At 56.9% G+C, this 22,777-nt stretch overlaps 2 protein-coding genes across 4 annotated transcripts; one reads left to right on the top strand and one right to left on the bottom strand.

The window, feature by feature from the left end:
- Positions 1-477: 477 nt before the first annotated feature.
- Phox2a (paired like homeobox 2A) lies at positions 478-5,052 on the top strand. 2 transcript variants are annotated; one of them, XM_070035094.1, is made up of 3 exons: positions 478-856; positions 3,033-3,220; positions 4,074-5,052. In XM_070035094.1, exons 1-3 carry the CDS (start codon positions 640-642, stop codon positions 4,515-4,517), a joined length of 849 nt encoding a protein of 282 aa, XP_069891195.1. In that variant the 5' UTR covers positions 478-639; the 3' UTR covers positions 4,518-5,052. The 2 variants fall into 2 exon arrangements, with proteins under 2 accessions (XP_069891195.1, XP_069891194.1); XM_070035093.1 differs by having other exon boundaries at positions 3,033-3,219; positions 4,049-5,052.
- A 49-nt stretch (positions 5,053-5,101) lies between these two features.
- Inppl1 (inositol polyphosphate phosphatase like 1) lies at positions 5,102-22,500 on the bottom strand. 2 transcript variants are annotated; one of them, XM_070035092.1, is made up of 29 exons: positions 22,282-22,500; positions 20,785-21,191; positions 17,796-17,859; positions 17,550-17,700; positions 17,246-17,366; positions 16,873-17,013; positions 16,596-16,689; positions 16,421-16,510; positions 16,168-16,266; positions 15,901-16,051; positions 15,703-15,809; positions 14,146-14,248; positions 13,860-14,056; positions 13,496-13,613; positions 12,749-12,845; positions 12,362-12,500; positions 12,150-12,249; positions 11,969-12,057; positions 11,623-11,704; positions 11,407-11,496; positions 10,631-10,744; positions 10,398-10,486; positions 9,728-9,815; positions 9,480-9,635; positions 9,185-9,263; positions 8,948-9,088; positions 6,366-7,035; positions 6,013-6,146; positions 5,102-5,908 (listed from the first exon to the last, which is right to left on the bottom strand). In XM_070035092.1, the coding sequence occupies exons 2-29, from the start codon at positions 20,979-20,981 to the stop codon at positions 5,818-5,820; spliced, it is 3,792 nt and encodes a 1,263-aa protein (XP_069891193.1). In that variant the 5' UTR covers positions 20,982-21,191; positions 22,282-22,500; the 3' UTR covers positions 5,102-5,817. The 2 variants fall into 2 exon arrangements, with proteins under 2 accessions (XP_069891193.1, XP_069891192.1); XM_070035091.1 differs by lacking the exon at positions 22,282-22,500 and adding an exon at positions 22,028-22,134.
- Positions 22,501-22,777: the final 277 nt, after the last annotated feature.

Genomic DNA, 22,777 nt, shown 5'->3' on the forward strand with positions numbered 1-22,777 from the left:
CCTCTCCCCCCCCCCCTGCCCAGGGCAGCCTCCGCCGGGACTGGACCTCGTTGGGGGCGGGGCAGAGGAGCCGGATCGGAATAACTCGGTTAACCGGGAGAATTGAATTAACTTCTTCACACCAGCGCCCCGGGGCCTGCCAGGCTCGCTCGTGCGGGGCCGCAGGTGGGGAGGCCCGGGAAGGAGGTCGGGACCCTCCGGCTCGGCTCGTCGTGTAGACACCGAAGGTCTGGGCTGGATTGGGACGGGATGGGGGACGGGGGACGGGGCCCCGCGCAGCCCCGCCCTGCACCCCGGGAGGGAGCTCTGAGCGCGGGCGGCTGGGATGCTGTGGGGCTGGGGTGGGGGTCGGGGAGGCTGGGGGCGGGGCCTGGGCCGTCCAGGCCCCGCCCCACGGAGCTCGCCCCGCCCCCTCCGCGGGGTCCTGCGCGTTAAAAGGCGCGCGGGCTGGCGGGGCTGACTTGCGTTGCACCCGGGCACAGTGTGGCCGCGACGGGGCGGGCGGACTGTCGGGGCGCGCAGAGCCGGGGTCAGGTCCTTCGCGCCTGGAGCTCCAACCTCCATCCCGACCTCTTACCAGGCCCAGGACCCCGACCCTGACCCGGCCTGGCCCCCGCTCCTGCCCCCCCTCCCGGGCCGATGGACTACTCCTACCTCAATTCGTACGACTCGTGCGTGGCGGCCATGGAGGCGTCCGCCTACGGCGACTTCGGCGCCTGCAGCCAGCCCGGTGGCTTCCAGTACAGCCCCTTGCGGCCTGCCTTCCCCGCCGCGGGGCCGCCGTGTCCCGCGCTCGGCTCCTCCAACTGCGCGCTCGGCGCCCTACGCGACCACCAGCCCGCGCCCTACTCCGCAGGTGAGCACAGTCCGGACCCTCCCTCCCTCCCAATCCTGCGGAATCCCCAATCCCTGCCCTACTCTTGTAAAGGAATACGACGGGACCACAGCCACCCCATCCCTGCCCTGGTCGGTCCCTCTAATGCCACCCCCCCACCCCCCAGACCTCCAGCAATTCAGGGTTCCTCTCCTCAGGGGTAAGCCGCACCCTTCACATCCTTCCTGTTCTGCTTCCTCCCTCCCAAATCTCAACCCCGTGCCCTTCGGGTCAAGGAAACATCCCCTGGCCATCCTCAGGCCCTTCAAGAGGCCTTCCATTCTACGCCTGCAGAGTGACCACCAAACCTCTCCATCCCCTGTATCCTTGGATGGAGGCCTCCAGCTCAGTCAGTCAGTGTCACTCCTGCCCTACAGGATGCATGGTCCCCACGAAGGACCCCTGACCAAATGGGCACTTTCCTAGAACCCTAGCACCTGCAAGCCCTTCCTGCCCTGTCTTGGGGGACTGGTCCCACCTAGGCCCAAACCCTTGTGCATCACCAAAACCAGTCCCATAGTCTCAGAAAAGGGGCCCAAGTAATTAAGTCATTTTCGTTCTCCCCCTACTTTCCCTCTTCAGACTCTCCCAGCTAAAACCCTGAACCCCTGCACCCCTAAATCCTTTTATCCAAAAGGTCTGCTGTGGGAAACGTCAACCTCACTGGGTCTCTCAGCCACTTCTACCCCTTCAATTAGAGTATCAGCGTGCCCCACCCAATCCCTTTTCCTACTAGAAAACCACGGGGGAAGGTGCAAATCGAAAACTGGGGACTGGTGGTGGTAGGGATAAGTACCACAATTTGGGTAAATAGGAACCAAAGAGATGTGACCAAAGAGTAAAACAGGGATGGGAAGACTGACTACTCTGGACCAGATGAGGGTGGGGATTGAGGAGACAAACAGGAAACGGGAAGATAAATTCCTAAAAGATGGGGCTCTGAGATTATGGGGATACGGGAAGAAGGTGGTAGAAATGAGAGGAAAAATGGGAAGATTGGCGATCCTGACAAAAGTGGGAACATGGGGTTGAGAGGTGATGGAGAGAAGAACCAGAAGATACAGGAATTTTGAGACAGTGACCCCAAAAAGATTGGAAACAGTGATAAAGGCGCTGGAAACAGGAATAGGGTATTGGAAGCAAAGATCGCAAGAAATGGAGTCCTAAAGAGATGGGACAAAGATGGAGACTGGGGACCCCCAGGAAAATCTGAAGCCTTCAACCAGGGCCAGAGACAGGGATGCTGAGACTGGTTGAGGTGCTGTCTACGGGGCAGCTGAGACGGAGAGGGAGTGGTTGGGGTAAAATAGTATTAGAGGAAATGGGAGCACAGAAGATTCTGAGAGGTGGTGAGGTAAGAGAAGAAGACAAAAAAAATAAAAACAAAAACCCAGATGGAGGGTCTCAAGTGGGTGAAAGAGGAACCAACCCTCTTCAATGAGCAAGCACAAAGAGAAGACTGGCCCAGAATGGGGAAAGTTGAAGAGAAATTCAGGTGAAGGAAGATGAAGATGAGGAGAAGGGGGAGATACCAGGAAGGGGATGGGGACCAGGGATATGAGGCAGGGCTGAGGAAATAAGGCCTGGTGATATAAATACACCGGCAGTGGGGGAGGGTTGTGGAAAAAAAAAGTAGACAGGGACTGGATCTGTACATAGCAGAGAGCCTGTGGCAGGGACTGAAGTCGACTTGACAGGAGAGTTTCAATGGCAAAACCAAAGCTTAAGACTGGCTAGTGGTGTACTACTGACGCTGATGCTAAAGACACCTGACACTTAAGGCTAGTGTGGATAGAGCAGTGTGGTCAGTCTAGGAGCCAGGCTGAGATACACTGACAGTTTGAGGTATGAGGATAGGGGCAGAATGACAGGGATTTGGGAGGTGGAGGAAATCGAGTGAAGGACCAAAGATAGATCCTTAGCTGGACGATCAGATTCTGGTCTACAGGTTTCTGATGGCTCTTGAGCCCCAGGTCAGTCTTGCTGACTCCGTCGGCCAATAGGAACCCTTGGAATGGGGGCTATGTGGGAACAAACCGTGGGAGGGAAGGGGTGCGCCATTCTCTCTAAAGGTAAAACGTGGAGGGCTGAACTCAGCATCTCACTTCTGCCGCCCATCTTCGTTGCCTCTACCTTCCCGCACACGCCCGCCCCGCAGTGCCCTACAAGTTCTTTCCGGAGCCGTCGGGCCTGCACGAGAAGCGCAAGCAGCGGCGCATCCGCACCACGTTCACGAGCGCGCAGCTCAAGGAGCTGGAGCGCGTCTTCGCTGAGACCCATTACCCGGACATTTACACGCGCGAGGAACTGGCGCTCAAGATCGACCTCACCGAGGCTCGCGTGCAGGTGCGTGCTCATGTGTGCATGCGCACCCGTGGAGGGGGCTGCGGGAGGGTAGACACCTGAGGGCCAGGGACAACTGCAGCTTGGACGCGAGAATCTGCGGGGGGGGGGGGGGGGGAGGGAAGGGAGCAATGACGAGGATGCCATGGGTGGTTGGAAAGCCAGGGGAGGCCACGGGGCCAGAACCTGGATACCCTGTCTCCCAGAGATGTGGAATGCTATTTGAGAAGCTAAGACGGAGGAGGCCGAATGGGTAGAGGACTGGGGTCAGGCGGGTCCACGCGTCTAGGTGTTCCTTCCCAGCGCTGCAGCTCTGAACCCTTAAGCCAGGAAAGCCAAAGCCTGAGGCCAGGCCAGGGCCAGGGAGCCAGGGCGGACAAATCCCGGGTGCAGACAAATTCACCTGGCTGATTTTAACCGAAAGCCCTGGACAAAAAGGATTCCCTAGCACCCCAGCAAGCGCTTCAAAGCCCTGGGACGATTCCAGCGCAAGGCCCCGTTTCCTAAAAAGGAATTGAGGGGCAAGGCTGAGGAATTCTGAGAACCAGACCAGAGTAAAGGCCCTGGAGACTCAGGGCACTGGGGCAGCCGGGCGAGGTCCAGGAATGAGCTAATCCTAAAGGCAAAAATCCCCAGGACCTGGAGGACGAGGGTGAATGGAGGAGAGGATGGAGAGGGAAACTGGCCGAAGGGCCGAGTGCTGCGAACCTCTGGGACCCGTAATGGTTCCCCCCGACCCCGCCCCGCCCGCAGGTTTCTGAGGGACCCAGGTCTCTGCACCTGCGTCTGGAGGCCCAGGCTGGCCTTGAGCACTCTCTGACCCTTGCGCCCGGCTCACTGGCTGCTGTGCCCACAGGTCTGGTTCCAGAACCGCCGGGCCAAGTTCCGCAAACAGGAGCGCGCGGCCAGCGCCAAGGGCGCGGCGGGCGCGGCGGGCGCCAAAAAGGGCGAGGCGCGCTGCTCGTCCGAGGACGACGACTCCAAGGAGTCCACGTGCAGCCCCACGCCCGACAGCACCGCGTCGCTGCCGCCGCCGCCCGCGCCCAGCCTGGCCAGCCCGCGGCTGAGCCCCAGCCCGCTGCCCGCCGCGCTCGGCTCCGGGCCCGGGCCGGGGCCCCAGCCGCTCAAAGGCGGTTTGTGGGCCGGTGTGGCGGGCGGCGGGGGCGGCGGGCCCGGCGCGGGAGCAGCCGAGTTACTTAAGGCCTGGCAGCCGGCGGAGCCCGGGCCCGGGCCCTTCTCCGGAGTTCTGTCCTCCTTCCACCGGAAACCCGGCCCCGCGCTGAAGACCAATCTCTTCTAGCTGTGGGCCCGTTCCCCCACCCCCAGACACCCCGTGTCCCTGCAGGACCTGACAGGGCCCCTCCCTTTCCCGGCGCCCGCCTGGAAGCAGCCCGACCGTCCCCGCTCCCCACAGTGTCTCACCCCTAAGTGTGCCATCCCCAGCGTGGAATCAAGTCAGGTCCTCAGCACCCACACGGGCAGAACTCTTTTCACCGGGATCCCCCCTCCTGAAGAGCCGGGAGCCCCCTGTAGCTTGGCTTTCTTTGGAACCAGGACCAATTAATGTCTGTCCCTAACACCGGGCCCACCGGAGGGGCCCCGTGATTCTGCAGAGAGCTGGGGTCTCCCCGCCAACCTCCACGACGAACACAAGCGCCCACGCAGCTCAGGCCCGCTCAGGCCCACCCGGGCAGCCGCCCTCCGGAAGGGTCCACCGCCCCCGGCGGTCCCGCGGAGGGGGGACTCCCTAGCGAGGGGGAGGGGGGGCGGCCCGGGGACGACGGGACAGAGGGGTTCCCTCTTCCCTGATTTTTTTTTTTTTTTGGTGGTTGTTCTTTTTCTTTGGGAACAAAAAAGAAAACTTGTAATTTATTCAGGTGATTTTGCTCAATTCAAATAAAACTTAATTTATTGAAGACATCAACCCTTCCAAGTGCCAGGTTGGGGACAGACTGCTTGCAAGAAACGGGTCTCCCCTCCTCCCCTCCCCCGTCGCGACCACCAGGAGGACATTTCTTGTCTACAGCCGCCACTCGTTCCCAGCACTGGGCGGTATGGACCGGGAGACAGAACTAAGCAAACTGGCAATATATAGCCCACGTCCTGCGATCCTCCCCCCCCCCACTGCCCCAGTGACCCCAATAATATTAAGGTACCCTCCCTCCCCAAACCCACACAGAAAACAAAACAAAACTTATTAAATAAACCCCAGCCCGGTCCTCGGGCTCTTCCTTCATTTCCGGACGGTTGCCCCTCGGAGGAGGAGGAAAGTGACTCTTCCTCTGTGGTTCATGGGGGTAGAGGGGCAGAAGTGGCCGTGGAGGTGGTGGCCCAGGTGCTCCACAGGGAGGGGTCTGCACCGAAGCAACCCCCTAAGCGACTGGGAACCGCTGCAGGCTACTGCCATCAGCAGCGCGGAGGGGAGAGGCGGGAAGTACTGATTAAGGCATCCCAAATGACTGGGCAGTGGGGAACGCAGATCCCCCAATAAATAAGTAGAGAGGCGCTGCCCCGCCCCTCAAAACTTTTCAAGCTCCGGCTGTGTGGGACCTTCGGAGAGGAAAGGCACTACTGATCCAAGCTCCCCAGAGCCTCCGCTATCACTTGCTGAGCTGCAGGGTGTCCAGAAGAAGGCGCTTGTGAGCTGGGTCCTGCACCCCAGCCTCCTCCAGGTCCTCCTCCGTGATGTCACTGGGAATGAGAGGCTCGGAGATGAGCCGGAGGGTGGTGAAAGGGCCCCTAGCTCCACCCTAAGGTCGAAGACCCGACCCGCCTACCTCCAGCCCCGCCCCCACCTGAGAAACTCCAGGTCGTCCCAGCCGTTGTGTACCAGGCCCTCCTCATAGCGCTCCAAGCCGATGGCCCGCAGCCAGGCACCCATGCCCGCCTCGCCAAGCCCGCTGGCCCGCCCGCCCTGCGGGCAAGGAGCCTGAGGATATAGGGCATGTTAGGGGAGCACTGAGTAGAAACAAACACCTGCAGAGCAGCCACATTTAGCACAGCCCTGCGGAGAAAGGGGGCAAGGGCTGATCCATGTGTCCCAGTCAAGCCACCAGGGTCAAACTCAGGGCATGCTCAGTGAAAGAATCCCACCGTCAGAGGGTGATCCTCCCACTCCCCCAGGTACAGCCAGCCCTGGTCCACACACCTCCTCTGCCAGGTCTTCCTGGATGCTCTCTCGAATGCGAGGTGGAGGAAAGCTCAGAGGCCGGCCATAGTCTGAGGGTAGTCCTCGGGGCGGCTGCAACTCAAGGGGGCTGGGGAGGAGTGCTGAGCGTCCAGGCCCAGCAGGAGCATAATCCACCTCGCTGAGTGTCTTGGCCATCTGTAGTACTGAGCAGGACCGGTCATCCCCACTTGCTATCTCTCCCAGGAAGGTGCTGGCAGGTGAGGGGCCTGGGGGCAGTGGAGGCCTTGGATGGGCCTTGGGTGGTGGGCCACGGGCCTCACCCCCACTGCGGCCCCGGACCACTGGCATTGACAAAGGATCCAGACTGGGAGGCAGGAAGATGGCTGAGTCCGGCAGTGGTGGGGGTGGGAAATCTGGAGGAGGCAGTGTACCTCCAGAGTCCTCATCTGATGAGCTCCCCTCTCCCACGCGAGGGGGCCGGTTGCGTCCAAGCTGTGGGGCAGGCACTGTTATGGCCACTTTGTTCTTGGTGGCAGGTGGGACAGGGGCCCTGGCAGGTGAAGGTAGCTCCAGGGGCAGCAGCTGGTGCGGGACCCCTTCAAGGACGTAGTAAGCAGGGTTATTGAAGCTGTTCTTGGGTGGGAGGGCTGACACCCCTTCTGGCTCAGTAGCCCCTTCTGGCTTCAACCTGGGTTTGAGAGGAGAATAACTAAACCAGGCCCCCAGAAACCCAACGTGGAGGCAATGGATGCAGAGGAAGGAATGGAAGAGTCAGAAGACAGACTTGCACGCGACTTTGAATGCATCACTTGCCTTCCCCTGCCCTTAGATTCATCTCGCTGAGGTATTGAAGACAGCACCCAAATTCTCTGTCCTGCTCAGATTCTTACATCTTTATGACGCTAACTGAAATATGAGGTTCCAGAAGGCAGGAAGACGAGAGTGAACAGAGATCTGGATAGCCTCCACCAGCATACAAGACTGGTCGACTCTGGCATCTTACTCAGAGGCTCAGGGAAGTTTTTTTACCAAGCTGGCTGAGAAAAACTGAAGATGAGTGGAAAAGCACCAAACTATACCTAAACACATTTCCTTTAGTTCAAACAACTAGATAGCATTACAAAGCAAGCTGGCCTTCCCAATGATTGAGCCACAAAACACTAGGTTCCTAAGAACATTGGTTATTATGTAGGAAAGAAGTCTCCCTGGCCCATTATATTTGGGAAATGATTCCAAACAGTTTGAAAAGAAATCTCTTTCTTGTCCACATCCTTGGAGCCTTTGCTAATACTATCATGTACTGAGAGTTAACTTAAGAAAACAATCTAGAGGCTGGGAATGTGGCTCAGTGGTAGAGTGCTTGCCTAGCATGCATGAAGCCCTGGGTTCGATTCCTCGGTACCACATAAACAGCAAAGACTGGAACTGATACTGTGGCTCAAGTGGTAGAGTGCTAGCTTTGAGCAAAAGCAGCTCAGGAGGGCTGGGAAGGTGGCTCAGTGGTAGAGCGCTTGCATTGCATGCATGAGGCCCTGGGTTCGATTCCTTAGTACCACATAAGAAAAAAGAAAAAAGACGGAAGCGGCGCTGTGGCTCAAGTGGTAGAGTGCTAGCCTTGAACTGAAGAGCTGAGGGACAGCGCCCAGGCCCAGAGTTCAGGCCCCACAACTGAACCCCCCCCCCAAAAAAAAGCAGCTCAGGGGCAGTACAGTGCCCAAGCCCTCAAGCCCCAGGACTGGCAAAAGAAGAGGGGTGGGGGGAGGAGAAGAGGGAAACGAGAGAGGAGAAAAGAAAAAGTGAGAAAGAGATCTAGCAAGAAGCATGGTCCAAAAACCCCTCTGACCACATACCCTTTTCTAGTGGACTCTCTTGAAGAACAGTGCCCCACACTATGCTCCTGGGAAATCCTGTGCTAGGCATGAGCCTTCTCCAAAACACAGGGCTCCAACTGGTCTGCTTACATGGAGGCAGCTGTTCTAGAACCAATTTCTTTCTTTCTTTCTTTCTTTCTTTTTTTTTTTTTTTTACTGGTCGTGGGGCCTGAACTCTGGGCCTGGATGCTGTCCCTCAGCTCTTCAGCTCAAGGCTCTACCACTTGAGCCACAGCACCACTTCCAGCTTTTTCTGCTTATGTGGTGCTGAAGAATCGAACCCAGGGCCTCATGCATGCAAGGCAAGCACTCTACCACTGAGCCACCTTCCCAGCCCCTAGAACCAATTTCTTTGAGGGAGTCTCATGCTCACTTCAGCAGCACGTATACCAAAATTGGAAGGAGACAAGACTCTTGATATGTAGCTCAGGCTGGCTTTGAACTTGTAATCCTCCTGCTTCAGCCTTTCAAATACAGGGGCGATAGTTATGCACCACCACACCCAACTTTAGAGCCACTTTCTACCTGCATTTTTTTCAGGCAAAATTGAGAGGAAAGGCTGAGTATGCTCCCTCTGACTCAAGAGCCACACCTAAGGAAGTCTGGACTGGCCATAATCACCACAGGGTGGCATAGCACCCAAACAGACAAATCCCCAGGCAGGCTGGCCCTGAAGGCCACACCTAGTGATGGGAGTGAGCAGGGGGGATGACAGGTTCATCCTCTCACCTAGGATTCAAGGGCTCCTCCCGGGGACCTGCTCGGGGTGGGGCTGGAGGCCTCCCAGTTGGTGGTGGTTTCTCTGGCTCTTCAAACAACTTGGACAGTGGGCAGGAAGCATCTGTGGAGGCTGGCTTTCGACTCCCTGATCTGTCATTGGTGCACGGGAGAGGGGAAAATGGAGTTGACAAGGGGCACCCCGTTACCCCTCATGTGACCACACACCCAAAGACTGCAGTAGCTCACCTGGAATCCTGACTGCTTCGGGACACAGAGGGAGCCTTGTTCTTGGTCCCTGCCTCATCCTTATCAATGCTGATCCACTCTGGGGAGGGCAAGGAAGGAACAGTGAAGAGAGGACCTGAGGATAGACAGCCTCTAGGCCTGCCTACCCTTTTCCAGCTATTCCTCAGGGAAAATCCAAACAGTCATAGCTGTAGAACCTCCAGCATCCCAGGATTCCACCCAGGATCCCTCTCTCCTTCACCCGTCCTCACCAACCCCATCCAGTGTCCCAAACCCTTCCCGATGAAGCCCCTACCATAGAGCCGCTCACGGGTGCCCAGGCGTTCTGTGGGCACCCGCACTTTCATGGAGCCCCGGATGTTGCCAGTCTCCTCGCCGCGGTGTGACAGGAAGGTCAGGAACTGCTGTGCTGTACTGCCAATCATGGATTTGAGTGCAACCACACACTCCCCTACGGGACAGAGAGGACAGACCAGCAGATAGTCAAGCCTTGCTGGAACCCTGCCTAGTTTTTTGTACCCCTCAGCACCTCTCATCCCTTACCATAGGATTCATAGCCGTCCATAGACTTGACCGTGAGCAGGAGATGCTGGTCCTGCAGGTATTCGATGTCAGCCAGAATGGGCTTGAGCTGAAGAGCAGAGAGGCACAGTGAAGACCAAAGCTCCAACCACCCCCTTGGGCCCTCTCACATGCTGCTCCGGCCCTCAGGCTTGTCATCTTCACTCTTAGGCAAAGTCCTCAAACCCTTATTGTAAAAGACACAGTCCAACAAGGTCTTTAATCCCAAGAACTGTTTTTTTGTTTGTTTATTTTTATTTTTTTTCTTCTGTTGATCATGGGGCTTGAATGGGCCTGGGCACTGTCCTTCAGCTCTTCAGCTCAAGCATAGTGCTCTACCACTTGAGCCACAGCTCCACTTCTCCAATAAAGTCTTTATAACCCTGGAATTAATTATCTGGGTTCTCAATGACAGTACAGGACCTGACATTTAGCAAAGACTTTAGAAGTATTTATTGAATACATGCATGAACAATTGGGCTCCATACTCCCTTATAAACACAGCAAATGTCCTTATTCCGGTTCAAGTGCATGGGTGTGAGCATGCAGGCCTGTGCGTACACTCTCCAGAGCCCACCCTCCCTCCCAGGCAGCCCTGTCCCTCCCCATGGGTCCCTTCACCCACCAGCCTTGGCCCTGCCCGCAGCCTCACCGTGGGCAGCTGGCGTGAGGACCACTGCACTTTGAGGAAGTTGATGTTATCACTGCTCTGGGCATCATTCTCAAAGCTCTTCTTGTACTCTGAAGTGGGGGTGAGGAACACACAACAGAGACTCATCTCCCAGCTTCCCCTCTCTCTACATTAAGGGCTGACAGTCAGCCCTTAATGAAGCCTCTAGCCTCCCGCCCAGCTTGGCCCACAGCCAGCCCTGGGCCCCCTCTGACCCTCCAAGCAGGTGGAGTAGAACTCAATGAAGAACTTGGTACGGCTGGCTGTCTTCACGATGGCCTCAATGCTCTCAAACTCGATGTAAGCCTGGTCCGAAGTCTTTGAGAGTCCTGAGGAGCAAGGGAAGAATTACAGGCAGAAGGGCTGAGAGCGCCTGAATGGATCCCAGAGGAATGAGACAGAGGCTAAGCCTGGGACAGTAAATCAGGAGGCCTGGCAGAGCAGAAGGCAAAGCCAAAAGGAACTTCCAGATCCTCAGCCACCAATAAGAGATGCCCAAAGCCCAGATCCTGGACTAGGGCAGAAAGACAACTCAAGAATAAAAGATCCATATCAGGGGCTGGGAAGGTGGCTCAGTGGCTCAGTGGTAAAGCACTTGCCTTGCATGCCTGAGGCCCTGGGTTCAATTCCTCAGTACCACATAAGCAAAAAGAAAAAAGCCGGAAGTGGCACTGTGGCTCAAGTGGTAGAGCGCTAGCCTTGAGCTGAAGAGCTGAGGGACAAGTGCCCAGGCCCAGAGTTCAGGCCCCACGACCGGACCCAAAAAAAAAAAAAAAAAAAGGATCCATATCAGGAGCATCTGGGGACCCTGTAAAATGCCTGCAGCCTTGCCTGTCAATAGTACAGCATACTTCCAGGCACACTTGGAGACACAGATAGGTTATACTTGCATATATCCAACCAGTCATGGGTTCATACGTGACCCAGACATACAGACATCCTTTGTATATATGCTATATACCGTATCTATGACCACATCTAAAATAATCACCTTTCTTGGAGATAAACTGTGAAGTAACTCCAACCTCAAATGTTCCAAACACAGGGGAATGGTCGCTGGTAACAATGTCATCAGTACAACCTGTGCAGGGGGATAGAAATGGGGATCCAGGTGAACTGTCTCTCCCCTTCTCCCCCTCTCAAAGGAAGGCAGAGACAAGAGAGTGACACCAGGCATCTTGTAGCACCCTGTCTGGGATGCTCTCACCATAGGAATTGCATATGATGTGGGTTTCAGGGTAGGACTTCCACAGAATCCGGTCACACCATGAGGGCACATTGGTCCGCACCTGAGGCAAGAAGGGGCAGCCTGGTCATGGTTGACAGCTGGGAGTTTCTCAGCAGGGGCCTTACCCAACAGCTGATGCCTTAGGCCTCAGCACCCATCTGTCTTCTTGGATCTCCACAATACCCAGAGTCACCCAGGGGTCCTGAGAGAAGCCACATAAGGGGAAGTGGCAACCATAGAGGCCTACACCATAACTCCCTGACCCTATACATTGACCCACTGTAGGCCTGGAGCTCCCTTAGCCATCTGTATTTTCTCCACTTACCCCAGTAGGTTTCTGCTTATGCCAGGCATATGTGTCCCGAGAGCCCCGCTCATAGCGATAGGTAGGTGGGAAGGAAATCTCCTCCTCACCTAAGGAGAGCAGAGGACATATGGGATTCAGTGCCCCCCAAGCCCAAAAATACCCCAGGCCCTCTGGAGCCACCTGGTAGGCCCCCACTCACTGAATCGAAGGAAGACCTTGTGCTTCTCCCGTTCCAAGTTGAGTTGGTCCACCCTGAGCAGGGGCTCAAACTCCTTCCTACTGATGTAGTTCAGGATCTCCTGGAGTATAGGATGCACAGTCTGAAGACTTGTCTCCTAAGCTGAGCCAGAGTGAGAGCCCTCTGGACCCCATCTTTCCTACAACCACCCATCCACAGGGCCCTGCTCACACCTGAATGTCCATGTCTAAGCGGTAGTTGAGGTCCCCAAACCAGAAGAGGTGAGTGAAACGCAGAGAGATGTCAAAGGCACTGAGCTGCCGGTCGCCCAATGAGAGCAGACGAAGGATGTCCAGGTAGTTCTGGTTCCGCCTAGGATAGGTAGAGGGGTAGGTCCCCATGCTCAAGCATAAAGATAAGAAGTCAAAGGGGTAGGGACTATAAGACAGAGACAGAGGAAGGAGCTGGAGACAAGATCAAAGTCAGGAACAGACAAGAAGAGTAAGGAAAGAGGATGGGTCTCCTGTAATGGATACAGGTCAAGGATGGGGCTATGGGAGAGGGAACTGGTTCCCAGGTAATGAGGGCTGGGATTAAGAAAGCAGGAAGGTGCCTCTCACCGGGCAGTCTTCTCATTTCCTGAGGTGAGATGGCAATTTACAAAACCGAACGAGGTGCCATTGAACATGAATGAGACACCCACAGCTCCCTTGTTCCCTGTCAGAGCAAGCGAAGGAAGAAATCCCGGGTCATACAAAGGGCTCCCAACTCCCCCGTTACCCCTCAAAACAACAGTGACAGGGCTCTCTCCCTAGTCCAGAACACTTGGAGGCAGGCAGGCCCCTAGAAACACCCATTGCTCCCTGAGGGTCCTCCTGGCACTATTCACTGGCTGTGTGAACATAGGCTAGTCATTCAACCATTCTGGGCTTGAGTTTTATCATCTATCAAAAGAATAATTGGTGGGCACCAGTAGCTCATGTCTGTTATCCTAGCTACTCAGGAGACTAAGACCTTAGGATCACAGTTCAAAGCCAGTGCAGGTGGGAAAGTTCATGAGAATTTTATCTCCAATTAACCACCAAAAGACCGAAAGTAGAACTGTGGCCTTGAGCAAAAAAGTTCAAGGACAACTCCCAGGCCCTGAGTTCAAGACCCAGGACCAGCGTGCGTGTACAGGCACATGCACACACAGGAGATAATTGCTTTTGGCCTTCTTGATGGGGCTCAAAAAAATTTAGAACAAGAATATTTATTAAGTTCAAAGTACCCTATGTATAGGAAAGCCAAGACCACTAACTAGGAAGATCTTGGGCTAGAGAGAAAACCGAAGGCAGGGGTGGAGGAAGCCCACCTGCCTCACTCACCTAGGGTGTTGGCAATGCCAGTCTTCACGCTGGACGTACTAACATGGCTGATGCGGTTCTCATGCTCTGGCTTCACCAGCACAGCCACCTTGATGTTCCATAGTGACTGCATGGCAATCTGCATACAGGATCAGAGGTCACCTCCTTTGCTCTGTTAGCCCAGACCCCCTTCTGCATTCCCCTGCCCCTTCTCCTGAGGGACTAGCGAGGATCAGGTCTCTGGTGGAATGAAAGGCTCACCAAGGACCCAAGTTAGATGTCCCAACGGAAATATCAGAGGCCACAGGGAAAGCCGTTAAAAGTCAGACAGGGAAGTCTGGGATTTTGTTTGTGAGAACAGGGAATGGGTGAGATGGCCCCTCACCGGGCGGTAATCCAGATCCGTAAGATCCTTGAGGCCCCCTCGAAGCAGGTCTAGCCACTCTCGGTCACCCACTGAGTTCTCCTGGGTCCCAAAGACATAGATGTCGTGGGGGATGGTCACTGTGACTTCGTCCAGGGCCTTCCCTAGACCCTTCGATGTGAACCAAGACGTCACGTTTTTGGGAGGCGGCACACTTCCTGGAGTAAGGATGAAGGAAGGGTGGGAAGGTCAGACCCCTACCCAGGAGACAGCACCCACCACACCCTAGCCCCAGCTGAGGCCTGACCCATGTTCCAGGTGCCTATGAAGACAGAGATCATGTCAGGCTCGTCCTGTTTTGAGTGTTTGTTCTTCATGAGCTGCAGCAGCTGGCAGAAGGCCTCCCGTTTCTGTGGAAACAGCAGCCAGTCAAAGGCAGGTGAGCAACAAGGAACACCCCCTTCCACAGGGACACCCCACCAGGGGGGAGGTTCTCACACTACACTACTACTTAAGAATATTACACAAGCTGGGTGCTGGTAGCTCATGCTTGTAATCCTAGCTACTCAGGAGTCCGAGTTCTGAGGATCATGGTTCAAAGCCAGCCTGGGCAGGAAAGCCCATAAGACTCTTATCTCCAATTAACCACCAGAAAACCAAAAGTGGCACTGCGACTCAAAGTGGTAGAACACTAGCCTTGAGCTGAAGAGCTCAGAGAGCACCCAAGCCCAGAGTTCAAGCCCCAGGACTGCCACCAAAAAACAAAAAAACAAAAAAACAAAAACACAAGTTCAGTAAGTGTTCACTGAATGGGGATTTGAATCCACCTTCAGGTCACCCTCTCTATTTGGTAGAACTGGAGTTTGTTTGTCCATTGTGATACTGTGGCTTGAATTCAAAGCCTCGAGATCTCACTTGGCATTTTCCACTCACACCTGGTGCTCTCCCACTTGAGCCATGTCCCCAGTTCCAGCTTAACTGGAGATAAATCTCTCAGTTTTGTCTTTGTCTCTGGTTTCAACCTGAGATCCTTCTATCTCAGCCTCCTGAGTAGTAGGGCAGTAGTCATGAACCACTGACTCCCTACCAGTACTAGGGTTTGAACTCAAGGCCTCATACTTGGCAGGTTCTCTACTTGTCACTTGAGATAAAAGCACTTGCCTTGCATGCATGAGGCCCTGGGTTCAATTCCTCAGCACCACATAAGCAGGAAAAAAAAAGCCGGAAGTGGCGCTGTGGCTCCAGTGGTAGAGTGTTAGCCTTGAGCTGAAGAGCTGAGGGACAGCGCCCAGGCCCAGAGTTCAGGCCCCACGACCAGACCAAAAAAAAAAAAAAAAAAGATTCCCAGAGATTTCCAGGCCAGGCTGCCGGGGGGGGGGGGGGGGGGGGGGGGGGGCCGGTTGAGGGTGTTGGTGGCTCATGCCTATCTATAATCCTAGCTACTCAGGAGGCTGAGATCTGAGAATTGTGGTTCAAAGACAGCCCCAGCAGGAAACTCTGTGAGACTCTTATCTCCAATAAACCACTCAGAAAACCAGAAGTGGCGCTGTGGCCCAAGTGGTAGAGTGCTCGCCTTGAGCTGAAGAGCTGAGGGATAGAGCCCAGGCCCAGAGTTCAAGCCCCATAACAACAACAACAACAACAAAAATGCCCAGGCTGCCTTTAAATAATCAATCCTCCCAATCTCTGTCTCCCAAGTAACTTAGAGCCACCATGCCTGGCTCTCAATGCCTGTCCCCCAACACCCCCTACACACACACACACACACCAGGAGGGAAAACAGGCCTACACCACACATCCCCTCTCTTCCCATTCAGTGAGGATTCTAGCAGCCCCCAGTGCCCTGGCCAAGACTGTTCCTTACCCGGGCACTGACAAAGATGAAATCCTTGCGCTGGGTACGGTCCTTCTCCTTTTCAAACACAACACCAAGTTTGTTCTGGACACGCTGGGACTTAATGAGCTGACGAACTAGAGAAAGTAGGAGAGATCACATAAGCCTGTGCCTCAAGGCCAAGGGGCTCCATGCTACCTAATTTGCCCAGGTCTGGCCCTGGCTCACTGCGGTCGTGCGTGAAGGTTGTCCAGTCTTCCTGGGAGTCCCGCTGTCTCCGCAGCAGCACCAGCCGCCCTCCCTCCACATCCACGCTCAGCGTGAACTTCTGGGACTTCCCAATCTTGGTAAGGTCACCCAAGGTCACATCCAGCTTCACCTGCAATTCAGGAGGTCGGGAGACTGCTGACAAGCCTGGGAGGGCAGGGAGGGGCAGGCAGCACCCGCTGTACCTCCAGCTGCCCTTTATTCCACGAGGCCTTATCCACTGTGTACCTCAAAGGCCTGCACAGGTATGGTCTTGGCCTTGCGTGTGGAGGGCTGCAGTGGGGCTGGGGGCCCTGTGGAGCTCATGTCCTGCAGAGCCTTCAGGGCCTGCAGAGGGCAAGCATAGAGTAAATGAGGAGGACAGGCTGAGGGTAGGGTAGGAAGAAGGGGCACTGCAGATGTTACAGTGAGAACTGGGCTTTGGCTTCAGGGTTGAAATCAGGTCAGTGACTAAGGAGGGTCGTTGCGGGAGTCAGTCCACCTTCTTTTGGATGCCTGACAGGAAGTCCTTCAGCACTGACAGCTTCAACACTAGGCTCTCCAGCTCCTGCTCCCCAGTCTGTGGTGGGCTCTGTGGGGAAGAGACAAAGACTGGTACATGAGGCCCCCCAAGCAGCAGCTTCACCCCACCCTCCACTCCTGCCCGATGATCCCACCTGCTGCTGCAAAAGGCGGGTCACCATGGGTGAGCTCTGCTGATCAAACACCTTGGACAGGATCTCCAGGCCAGACAGGACCTTGTCCACCTCGCTAGGGGAGACACCAGGTCAGACTCCCACCCTGACCTAAGTCCTGGGAACAGGATGTGGGGTGTGGCACTTCCATCTTAAGCATGGAGGTACCAGGGCACAGGGGAGGAAGTCAGAGGCGGTGATTGGCTCACGGATGAGGGGCCAAGCCAGGGAGTCGTGAGTGCGCAGCTGCCACTGGTACCTGTGCAGCCTGCGGCATGAGGTGGCTAGGGTGCGGGTGAGGTGGGGCAGGTTGCTGGCTCCGCCCCGCACAGCCTCCAGGTCCAGTCCGTAGCTGCCCTTCAGATACTCATGGGAGACAGTGCTCAGCCCATTGGGAGTGCTTCGGGAGAGAGGTTTGGAGTCAATACAGGCCCCTTGTCCCAGAACCCCAACCCATCCCTCTGGGACTCAGCACTGGTAGCAGGAGTAAAATGGGTTGAGATGGTTACCTCTGGGGCGGAGATGGGAGGGGGGTGGTCCAGCAGGAAGGGCTCAGAAGGCACCTCCACCTCTTGTGGGAAACCACTCTCAGAGGAGAAAGGGACTCAGCAGATGGGGTGGGGGATACTCACCTCTCAGCAGCTGGAGTGGTGGGGGTCTCTGGGGGTGGCAGTGAGCTGCTAGGCCCGATTGAGGCAGAAATGCTGGTGGAGCCGGAGCGTGGGGGCAGAGGGGGTTTCTCATCCTCCACATCTGTGGACAGGGTCAAAAGGGCACATACTCAGTGGGATGATGGCTGCGCGTGCCACAGCTGTCAGACTTCCAGAGAAAAGGGTAAAGGGCAAGGGAACGTGGGTAGGGGGAAAGGGGGCTTCAGGAGAGGCCAGGCTGAGAAGAGAGGCTAGGAAGAAGGAGAGTCAGGGGACAGGGCAGTACCTGAGGCATCTCGGTCATCAGGCGGGTCTGGTTCTCTCTCCCCCTCTACAGGCAGTAGCAGGGCACACACAAGGCCCTGGTTGGGTTGGGCATACAGGCCAATGAGCTCACCCAAGGTCTGGAAGCGGCGCACGGGCACACCCTGTGAGGTCTGTGGGCCAGGCAAGGAGGGAACAAAGAGTTAGGCCAGAGGTCCTCAAGCCCAGGGCTGGATCAAGGTCAGGACTCAAGGGTCTGAGCTCCCACCTGCACAGCCAGGAAATCTTCTCCATCAGGCAGAATACGGTATGTGTGCACATGCTTCTGATACCTAATGGTGAGGCAGAGGTCAGAGCCTGTCACCCCAAGCTGGGGACTAAGCCCCAAGGCAGCCATTCTTCTTATTACCATGCTTACTCCCACCCACACCCCAGCGTGGTCCCCTTAAAACTACTTGCCAGGCTGCACAGGGTTAATGATAGGTCAGTGAACTTCCATCCCTTTAGTGTTCCCAGTAAGAGTAGGAATGGGGGGGGGGGGGACGGGGGAGGTGAAGAATGCAGTTACCATGTCGATACATATGCTATAAAACTAGGAAAATTAAAGGAAGGGGTTAAGAGGAATGGGGGAGAATGAACAAAGGGGTGACATGGATCAAGATGCAGTGTACTTATAAACTGACACACTGAATGGTAACCCCTTTATAAAACTACTAGAATACAAATATAATTTTCAAAAAGGAGCAAGAGTGACCAAATTCCCTCCCTGTGCTCAGACCTACAGAGACTCCACGTCCACCACAGGGCCTAGGAAGCAACAGGCAGCTCTTTTGTGGCCACCACAGCTGTCTAAACAGCCCCTCTGGGACTGTGGTACCCGTCTGGGCCCCCCGCCAAAGTAAGAGTCCTCAGAAGCCTGGCTAGCCCTTTTGCATGCATAGGCAATGTGCTCGTACACATGTGAGCTTCTGTCTGTATTTATGTTGGTGTCTAGTTCTGCTGGAGTTGGATGTGTCTGGGAAGTTTGGCCATTACTCCAGGCCTTTACCTTCCTCCTCAGACACTGGGAAACTAGGATGACACAAGAGGACACTCTATGGGGACCCAGCCTGGAGGGGGAAGAGGGGTGCTGACAGATGGTGTAGCAGCTGAGCAGGTGACAGCTGAGCCAGGCACACACTCAGTGGGGGATGGAAGGCTTCCTCTGTTTACACACCTTACAGGCCCCTGGGGTCTGTGTTGTATGCTAGGTAGGAGGGCCACCCCCTTTTCCCCAACAGGCTCACTCTGGAGCCTCTGCTGGGTATTGGGGCGGGGTGTATTACTTTGTGTGTTGCAGACCTGTGTTTATAACAATAATAGCAATTCAGGAGCTGAGCCTGGTTCCATGTCAGCCAGGTACTCAGCCATCCTACAGATCTTTCAACTCTCACCCTTTTGAAGCAGATATTATCAACATTATCCCCATTCTCCAGAAAACAAACTGAGGCTCAAAAAGATAGTATGATTTTCAAATTTACAGAACAAGTAGAGGCAGAAAGAATTAGGATTTAAGGGCTGAGACTATGGCTTAGTGGTAGAGTGCTTGCCTAGCATGCACGAAGCCCTGGGTTTGATTCCTCAGACTGCATAAATAGAAAAAGCCAGCAGTGTGCACTGTGGCTCAAGTGGTGAGAGTGCTAGCCTTGAGCAAAAGAAGTTCAGGGACAGTGTCAAAGCCCTGAGTTCAAGTCCCAGGACTGGCAAAAAATAAATAAATAACTAGGATTTAAAACCAGGGCAGAAGCCAAGGCGTTCCTCAGGGCAGGGCGTTCCTTGAATATTATTCATGGACATATGTTGTATATATAGGTAAACAAGTATTTGTTTACCACTTCTGATCCCTCCTGAGATGCAGGGAACAGCCACTCGGCTGGCAAAGCCAAATCCTCCACACAAGAGCCAGCCTCTTGGCCCACCCATGCCTTCCCCACAGCAGTGCAGCCAGGATTCACCCCTTACCGGGACAATAATGCTCCTCACCCCAGACATGGGCCCCAGCTGTTCCCCTCCCACTCAACAGCTGACCCTGCACCTGCCTCCTTCCCCTCCTGCATAGGGGGGTACACTTCAGAGGGGGCTGGGAACACAGGGCTCCTAAGGATATTCACGAGTTGGGTTGTCCTGGGCTTCAGGCAAAAGCTAGGCCAGAGTTAGCTCATCCTCTGTACTCCTGATGTTTTGGACAGAATCTTGGGCACTAACAAATGTTTAATAGCATCTCTGGCTTCTACCCACCAGATGCCAATAGCTCCAGTGATGACAGTAATATTTCCCCTGGTCAAGGCCAAAGTACATCTTACTCAAGGATGTCAGAAGAACAGAGGAGGAAGGAAAGGGCAGATGTACAGGGATTTGGGGAAGACATGTGACAGTGCCAAGAAAGAACACAACTAGATGCAAACACAGCACCCCCTGAAGCTTCCCATGCATGGCTTTCCACTCCAGGGACCCCGAGAGGCCCATTCAGTGTGGGAGCTGGTGGGCAGGTCAGAGAGAGAACACTAGAAAAGCAAGAAAGGACAAACTTCCCCCACAGCACTACCTGTGACACCACTCAGGTACAGCTGAAGAGACGAGGCCCACTCAAAGAACTGCTGGACCTAGCCTAGGGGGTCAGAGTCCAAGCCAGTGCCGGGACACATTCACTCACTGATTCGTGAATGGCGCAGTCCCATACAGCCTCACCCAGCTGCCTCCCCACGCCTTCCTGTTCCACACTAACCTTCACCACCATCCCCAACGTCCCCCCACATTCTTAGGATGCAAAGCCAAACACACTGTAAAGAAGCTTGCTGGGCATTTTCCTACACCCTGCCAAGTCCCTCTGCCCGCCTGTACCTTGCCACCCGGACAAATCCCATTAAACCCAACGGGTCCGTATGAGATGAACCACCTTGCATGCTCACCGGCGCCCCTTCTACCTGGGGGGCCCGGGCAAGTCTGCCTCTACTGCCTGCACTTTCTCCTCCATCACCCCAACCACTCTGGGCCCCCCCAACTCTGCTCACAAGGCCCCAGAAGATACCCCCAGACACATAGCAGGAAGTGGCCCCAGATCCTGGCTCAGCCCCAGGATAAAGTCAAAACGTCGGACAGACCCAGGGGTGGAGGCGGGGCTCCTGTCCCGCCGGCCCCAGTCACCACCACCGCCCCCCACCGCCCCCAACTCGGGGCGCTCGGGGCGCGTCCCCACCTCCCCTTCCCGCGCCACTCACAGGACGCAGAGTGCGAAGGCCCCCGCCACGCTCTCGCTGTCTCGGACCAGGAAGCTGCCATCGCGGCCGGCCCGCGCCAGCAACTCCTCCGCAGCGGCGCGGCTCAGGTCGCGGTGGTACCAGGCAGGGGCCGGGCTGCCCAGCGCGCCCCCCGGCCCCGCGCCCCCAGGTCCCGGCGCCCCGCACGCCGAGGCCATGGCCCGTGGCAGGGCTCAGCGCCGTCCGTGTCTGCAGTTCCGCGCCATTCACCCCGAGAAGCTGGGTGCCGAGGCTGGGTGCCGAGGCTGGGTGCCGAGGCTGAGGATCCCGGACGGAGCCGGGAATCCGGGCTCCGCGCCCCGCCGTGCAGTCCGCCGCGCTCACCGCGCAGCCGCCGCCGCCACCGCCGCCAGCGGCGCCGGCCTCAACTTGAAGAGAAAGAAAAGTTTGTTCAGAGGTGGCGGGGGAGGGGCGGGAGCGCAGCGCCCCGACTGCGGGCCGCCCCCTCCCCCTCCGCGCGGCGCACGGCCCGGGCCGCCCCCGCCCCCAGCCTCTTCCCGCAGGACCCTGGCCTCCCAGACACCCCGAGGATCCTGTGCCCCAACCTCGCAGAGGCAGACCCCAGAGCCCCCACTGAAGCCAAGCCCTTCCCTTCCCCACGCCAATCCGGTATCCCGACACTTGGGGAGTCCCGGCACCCCGCCCTGGAACGCTCAGCCATCCGTAAGGTGACCCCTAAGTCACCCCCAAAGTCAGGAGCCCCTAATTTTTTTTTCCTACCCGGGGCTTTCTACAGCCTGGCAGAATCAGGGCTCTCCAAGAAAGGCTCCAAGAAGAGCCTTCCCCATCATCTCCCCTGCGATACAAGGGAGCAAAGAACCCCCTTTCCCCCCCCCTTCACCCCAAATCCCGAGAAAACCCATCACTTCCCCCGCCTAGATCCGAACTCTCAAACTCCACTGCGTCGGTCCCCGGACACATCCCCTGGGGAATCGCTCCCAGGGGGGGGTCCGATCACACTCAGCACACACACACACTCACCCTCAAGAGTGTCCTCGAGCCCCCCCCACCCCAGCCCCGTCTCCACCGGCCAACCAGCCCGGCCGAGCCCTTCCCTTCCCCTCCCCCCACCCCGCCCCCGCCAAGTTCCCTGGCACCACTCCCCAACACCCGCAGGCCAGGGCCTTGAGGGGGGACCCTCGAAGTGGACCCCTCCGGACCCTCTAGAAGAAACTTCCTGCAAGCTCTCAAGTCGCAATCTCACCCCGCAGCTCCCGCCGCCACCGTGCGGATCCGCACCTCCGGGGTTACTGGGGTACCTCCTTGGCCGGGAAAGCGGCCCTGGCCTCCCGGCGGCCACTTAAGATGGCCATCCGCCGCCGCCACCGCCGCCGCGCACCCCCGGCGCGCCTTCCGCCCCGCCCGCCGCCCCGCCCCCGGCCCCACCGCCGTCCCCCGAGCCCCGGGCAGCTCCACACCCCGCCTCCCCCGCCCGCGTCCGGTCCCGTCGTGGCTCACCCGCCGGCTGACCTCGGACCAGCCCCGGCACCTCCCCGCGCCTCGGCTTCCCGCTCCGTACAATGGGGCGACCCTCTGGGACTCCGCTCGTGCCGCCCTCGGCGCCGGGCCCGGACACGGGGGCCCCCCGCGCGCGCGCGCGCTCCGGGACTGCGGCTATTTTTACGATTAATTAAGGAGTAAGGAAGGTGACAGCTGTGTAAACTGTAAAGCGCGACCGCGGAGCGAACGGGTATTATTAGCACCGCCCCCGTCCCCGCTACTCCCTCCAAGTCAACCAACTCGCGCCTCCGAGGGCCGGACGCCGGCCGGGGAGCCCCCGCCCGCCACGCAGGGGGCGGCACCCGCCCGGGGGCCTGGCCCGCCCCTTCCCAAAAAAAGCGCTCGCGGGTGGCTGAGTCTCTCGGGAGTCCTCTTCCTGCCCCGCCTCTCCTCCCCTGAGCTCCTTAAAGGCGCAGGCCTCCAGCGGGCGCCCCCGGCCGCCAACTCTTGGGCT

This window comes from Dipodomys merriami, unplaced genomic scaffold, assembly GCF_024711535.1.
Source record: "Dipodomys merriami isolate MVZ:Mamm:240054 unplaced genomic scaffold, mDipMer1.0.p SCAF_25, whole genome shotgun sequence".
In the NCBI taxonomy this organism is placed as follows: domain Eukaryota; kingdom Metazoa; phylum Chordata; class Mammalia; order Rodentia; family Heteromyidae; genus Dipodomys; species Dipodomys merriami.

Coding starts and splice junctions, on each gene's coding strand:
- Phox2a (XM_070035093.1), top strand. CDS start 640: ATGGACTACTCCTACCTCAATTCGTACGACTCGTGCGTGGCGGCCATG. Junction 857..3,032: donor GCCCGCGCCCTACTCCGCAG/GTGAGCACAGTC, acceptor CCCGCCCCGCAG/TGCCCTACAAGTTCTTTCCG. Junction 3,220..4,048: donor CTCACCGAGGCTCGCGTGCA/GGTGCGTGCTCA, acceptor ACCCTTGCGCCC/GGCTCACTGGCTGCTGTGCC.
- Inppl1 (XM_070035092.1), bottom strand. CDS start 20,981: ATGGCCTCGGCGTGCGGGGCGCCGGGACCTGGGGGCGCGGGGCCGGGG. Junction 17,014..17,245: donor ACCACTCCAGCTGCTGAGAG/GTGAGTATCCCC, acceptor TCTCTCCCGAAG/CACTCCCAATGGGCTGAGCA. Junction 16,511..16,595: donor CCCGCCTTTTGCAGCAGCAG/GTGGGATCATCG, acceptor TCTTCCCCACAG/AGCCCACCACAGACTGGGGA.